This window comes from Anarrhichthys ocellatus, unplaced genomic scaffold (assembly GCF_004355925.1).
Source record: "Anarrhichthys ocellatus isolate YVR2014 unplaced genomic scaffold, GSC_Weel_1.0 scaffold67, whole genome shotgun sequence".
NCBI lineage: Eukaryota > Metazoa > Chordata > Actinopteri > Perciformes > Anarhichadidae > Anarrhichthys > Anarrhichthys ocellatus.
Window position 1 is genome coordinate 885,970 of NW_022280097.1, and position 5,747 is coordinate 891,716.

At 43.7% G+C, this 5,747-nt stretch overlaps 1 protein-coding gene across 1 annotated transcript; it reads left to right on the top strand.

Annotated features, from left to right (window-relative positions):
• Nucleotides 1-204: 204 nt before the first annotated feature.
• Nucleotides 205-3,727, top strand: barhl2 (BarH-like homeobox 2). Its single transcript, XM_031872995.1, has 3 exons — nucleotides 205-1,154; nucleotides 1,871-2,096; nucleotides 3,152-3,727. Exons 1-3 carry the CDS (start codon nucleotides 590-592, stop codon nucleotides 3,453-3,455), a joined length of 1,095 nt encoding a protein of 364 aa, XP_031728855.1. The 5' UTR covers nucleotides 205-589; the 3' UTR covers nucleotides 3,456-3,727.
• Nucleotides 3,728-5,747: the final 2,020 nt, after the last annotated feature.

Below are 5,747 nucleotides of genomic sequence, written 5' to 3' on the forward strand. Positions count from 1 at the left end.
TATTCTAGAATTAAACTCAACGGTTGGCTTGAACTGTCTCGATAAAGAAACAACTCCCTGATTGGCGAGGCGCCGGAGCCGGTCAGGCTGGGAGCCAATGGCGGCGGAGGGAGGTGGGGCGGCGGGGCCGGGAGAAAAGGCGTCGAGTGTTTATTATAAAGGAGAAAATATTAATTCCCCCCTCGCCGTGGGCCGTGACGTCAGTATAGGAAGTCATTGTAGAGCAACACTGGAGCGATTAGCAGCAAAAAGGGGGAGCCTGATGTCGAGGAGTCAGCCCTATGTATATCTCTCTATACGCCTCAACTTTTAACACAAAGTTCAATATCCAAACACAAAAAGCGACGTGGACTACGCAGACCCCGCACTTTGCTTCCCCGCATGTTCACTGAATGTAACATCCATGGACCATCCAAGCCGCTTGTAAACGTGGATTTTCTCTCTTGGGTTTTTATTTCTCAACTATTTTTTTAATTTATTTTTTTCCCTGCAACTCCCGATTTCATTTTTGCTGACTTTCTCCTGGGTTCGCATCGGAAGTAGAAGCACCTCGCTGATGTTATGACGACTCCATCACTCCTTTCTTAACATGGAAGGATCCAGTGGGTCGAGTTTTGGGATAGACACTATTTTATCCAGCGCGTCTAACTCTGGCAACCCCGTGCTGATGAACGGAGATTTTCGCCTCGGCGACAGCAGGACCGCGGATTTCAGGAGCCTGGCGACCCCTTCGCCATGCTCGGAGATAGACACTGTGGGAACGGCCCCTTCGTCCCCCATCTCGGTCACCATGGAGCACGCCGCCGATCCGCATCTGGTCCAGGACAGCCTTCAGCAGCATCACCACCACCACCACCACAACCACAACCAGCCGCAGAGTTTGCCGCTGTCGCCCCAGCAGCAGCAGCCGCTCGCCGGGGCCGGCTGCGCCCCGAGGAGCGCCACCTCCTCGTTCCTAATCAAAGACATTTTGGGCGACAGCAAACCGCTGGCCGCCTGCGCACCTTACAGCACCAGTGTGTCCTCGCCCCATCACACGCCAAAACCAGAAAGTGCCACGGCCCCGGACGGCTTCAGGCCCAAGTTGGAACAGGACGACATCAGAGGGAAGTTGGACAAAAGAGACGACATTCACAGCGAACTGAAATGCAACGGTAAGAGCACATTCATCTGTTTGAGCTATTGCTGTTGCGTTTGCTGAAAATGCAGTTGAGGTGAATTATTATGGGCTACAAAAAATAAAAGTGTAGCCAACAAAAATAAATATAGACCAGGGATTGAGCAAAACAAATATAACAAAAAAATATGAATAATGCTAATAATATGAATGCTTCACTGTCTGATTCTTTGTCTGAGTTACAGCTTCCTTTATTAGTGTAATAGATGTGAAAACAGATGTAAGCCTGGTGATTTTCCCCGTGCGCGAGGCCTCCCTAGTGGGTCAATTAGAGAGATTATTGTTCTTCCTAGAGGGGGGATCATGGTGCACTGGAAACCAGCTACAAATAGAGATGGATTGACATATTGATTTCTCGTTTTCTCAAGGAAAAAAAGCAACATAAAAAAAATAATAATAATAAAACAAAAAACTTCAGGTGACAAATGCACACAAATGTGTTTTTTTTTTTATTGCTCTAGCTTCGCTTTCGTGCCACACGTGTGAGCAACTCCGAGCAAGTATTTATAAAGTTTGACTGGAGGCGTGGAGGGCTGAGCGTTGCACCTGCGCGTGGTTATTTTTGGTTTATTTTAATGGACTCAGTATTGAAAGGTAGGAATAAATAAATAAAAAAGTTTTCTTTTGAGACAGTGAGTGAGGAAGTATAGGCCTGATTGTTTCATGTTTTAATTTTAATTCCACCGTTTTTAGGGGCTAAAGAGGAAGGCGACCGGGAAATCTCCAGCAGCAGAGACAGTCCCCAGATGCGCACGAAAAAGCCTCGCAAAGCACGGACAGCCTTTACCGACCACCAGCTCAACCAGCTGGAGAGGAGCTTCGAGCGACAGAAATACCTCAGCGTGCAGGACCGCATGGACCTGGCCGCGGCTCTCAACCTGACCGACACACAAGTCAAGACGTGGTACCAAAACAGACGGTAGGTCACCACACCAGCACATGGGTGCAGACACAACAAGAAAAAACACAGAGCCTTATATTGGTCCTGTAAAAGCAAACAACTCTTTATTAGGGGAGTGATCCACATGAGCAGAACCACACTGAGACGTATTTACAAATAGACATTTTTTAACATATTATGTATTAATGAATCACGAGGGAAATATGTTAGTCTACATCACATTTATGATACATATATATATTTTTTATTTATATTTAATATATTTAAAGCTGCTGAATAGTTTTTTTGTATTTCAGCCAGTCATATTCACATCCCGCATGTCTGACAGGCCTTTATTTTGACACTGCCATTTCTAATCCATGTAAAGTCAAAAACCGAGGCAGCACAGCCATGTTCAACTTGTATTCTAAACGCATCTAATATTCAGCATTTTGTATTTTGAGAGGAAAATAAATACGTTTATTTTTGTTGACTGAATACATTTAGACGTCATGACAAATTCAAAAATAAAAGTCCTGGCTCGTGTCAAGATGTAGCATATTTTGCAGGAAAAAAAGAACGTTACAAATGTTCTCAAACATGTATTTATTAAGATGATTTTTTTGCTTGCCTTTTGGTGTGCAGCTTCACTTGGCCTGCTCATATTCTATTTAAACAGTTAATCAATGCAGACAGTCAATTTGGATATGTCACGAAATTATTATATTTCTGGCCACACATGTTGTTGATGCACATTTTGCCTCCTCGGTAATACTGCTGAAAATGTAACAGTAAAAATATTTTAAACAAAACATTCTGTAACTTTTATTTCACCTGCGACTCTTCAAAATAAAGGCGTATTTGAGTATTTTAGATACTAGGTGTGAGACAAGTGTGCTTTGATAAGTTTGGACCAAAGCACATCAGCACTGCTGTCTTGATATTTCCTTCTTTGCCTAATTAAACCTTAACCATAATGTGGTGCCTGCAATAATTAGGCCTCTGCATACCAATTAAAAGGGGCGTTTGGGGAATTAGTGAGAGCGCGAGCTGATTAAATAATTAATCTCTTGTATTTTGATCTGATTCTCCAGGACGAAGTGGAAGAGGCAAACGGCGGTCGGATTAGAGCTGCTGGCTGAAGCAGGAAACTACTCGGCCTTACAGAGAATGTTCCCGTCGCCCTATTTCTACCACCCGAGCCTGCTGGGCACCGTGGACAGCACGACGGCGGCCGCGGCAGCCGCAGCCATGTACAGCAGTATGTACCGGACTCCTACCGCGCCGCACCCCAACCTCCAGAGACCTCTGGTCCCGAGGGTGCTCATTCATGGCTTTGGGCCAGGGGGGCAACCGGCACTAAACCCTCTGTCTAACCCCATGTCCGGACAGCGATAGAACTCGATACAAGACGAGCAAAGACGATGAGACCAGAAACCTGGTTGAAGACGTGATGTGAGTAACTGCATCGGAACCACATTGCGGGACTTGTGCTCTCTCTCTCTCTCTCAAAAAAGACCAATTTAAAGACATTTTACAGAAGTAAAGGAGGTATTTAATATAGGCCCAAATAGCCTGAGGCCAGTCCTAAAGACTCTCTCTGTCCGGGCCGAGACAGACCACGAGGACGGCTCATGTCTGATTGTTTGTTTGTTTGTCTTTTGTACAAATACACTTACATTAGCAAATAAACTTATAAAGTTTATTAGATGGAGAAGAACGGAATGAATAAAGAAGTAATGATACTAATTGAATTGCAGACGCTTCTATTCGGACTTGAGTCCAAATTTCCTTTTTTTTTAACGCAAACGTTTATACAAGAGGAATGTATTCATGTACCAATTGCACATTCTTTATTATAAACCGGGTGTAATATTTTCTTTATACTGTTTTAGCACTTGGATTTTTATAATATGAAAAATAATTCACAGCTACCATGTGGCTCTTATTTTATTAATATACATACTATACAATAATTTAATGTATACATATTTACATATTAATTATAATAATTAGGCTACAGTGGTGTTTTACCCACATCATCTCAGTTCACCCCCTCTTTTTAAAGGGCTGACGTAATCTTTTCTGACATAAATGGATCAACGTAAATAATTAGTTGTGGGAGCATATGGTGTTTAAATTGCAAGACATTTGATTCGGTCTCAAACCGGTCATTTTTCCACGCCTATATGTGTCTCTTGTTTACCAGCACATACATATGGATGCGCAGCAGCTGATTGGTGGTGGGATGAATGGTTGTGATGAGTCGGGTTTACTGGGAATGTGGCCTTGGCTTAGCAGCTGTTCCCTGGGAGCACAGCAGACAATAAGCCCGAATTTCTCAGCGCGAGCGATCAGGGAGAAGAAGCCTGTAAGGAAAAAAAACCTTGCTGATAATCTGCTCCTTCAATAACCATTTTGCCATCAGTAAACTCGTTTGAGAGCGAATAATCTCACTGCACATTATAGTATTTCCAAATATGTTCTCCTATGCGTCATTAGCATTTTAGCATCACCTTGCTTTAATTTATATAGATGACTTTGTTCTGCATTGCGCTTCGTTTTAAAAGGATGCTCTCCTGTGGTCATCCGTGTGTCTGCACTGCGGCAAGACGCTTACGGGAGCAAAAAACTAAACAAACAGAGCGTGGGTCTGAAATGTGTGTTTTCAAAATCCTTTTTCCCCCTTAATTTAGCCTCCTATAAGCGCGCACCCGGGAGAATAGGCCCATGGCGGGGAGGCGCTTCGTGCGAATTAGCGCCTCGGGGCCCGCTTGTTTGGGTTTCTTTATTTTTCCCCCCGAACCATCGCTTATTACAGTGAGCCAAATTGACCTTTGCTGCTCTACAAAAACAATTAAATTAAATTACAAAACGAGGATAGCGTGCAAACCTGCAGTATTATTTAACTTTTGTTTTCCTTCTTCAGACATTCTGAAGAGGTTATGAGCGCTTGTTTATTGTTTATTTTTGAGAAAATATTTGTAACATTTTTTTTAAGGTTACATTTACAGCCAAATACTCAGAGCAGTCACTCCGCCAGTAAACAGAGGCTTAAGTTCAGCTGTTTCTTAATACTTGGAACACATGTTAATGTCGCCTGTTTAAGCCGCCTGCTTGTCAGTCACTGCATGGACACTTCTCCCTGTCATTTAGTGTGTGTGTGCGTTTTTCTCTCTCTCTCTCCTTCTCCCGTTTAACCAAATTGCCAGGGCCAGAATTATGATGGCGCCCTCCTCGTACAGTGCAGCGTTCAGAGTAATTACACTAAATACAACATCCATTCTCATTACATCGCAGGGTGTATGGATAACGGAGCGAAGAGGAAAAAGAAGAAGAAGGAGAAGAAGAAGAAGAAGAAGAGAGCAGGCCGTCGGAGGATAAATCGCTCTCTTCTTGTAAAGCAGCGATTGCGAAAAAAACCAAAACATATCGCCAGTGTTGGAAAAATATTAGCTTACCATACTGACCCTACCGCGTCTGCCCATTACTGCAGTATAGTGCCGACGCATGTTGTTCATATGCATGACTTCTGCAGCATTATTTATTTATCGCACTCTGCGGGTGGGGGTGGTGTCGGCGGCTGTGCGGGCTGTTCCAATTCATTAATAATAGCCTTAGCCGTACAGCAGCACTGAATTAATAGGCTGCTACCAGCTCCTACTACCTGCTAATTCTGGCCGTTGCTAT

Bases quoted from the DNA above. Each gene is read 5' to 3' on its own strand.
- barhl2 (XM_031872995.1), top strand. From the start codon at position 590: ATGGAAGGATCCAGTGGGTCGAGTTTTGGGATAGACACTATTTTATCC. The intron at 1,155-1,870 runs GTAAGAGCACAT...CACCGTTTTTAG, and splicing joins CAGCGAACTGAAATGCAACG to GGGCTAAAGAGGAAGGCGAC. The intron at 2,097-3,151 runs GTAGGTCACCAC...CTGATTCTCCAG, and splicing joins ACGTGGTACCAAAACAGACG to GACGAAGTGGAAGAGGCAAA.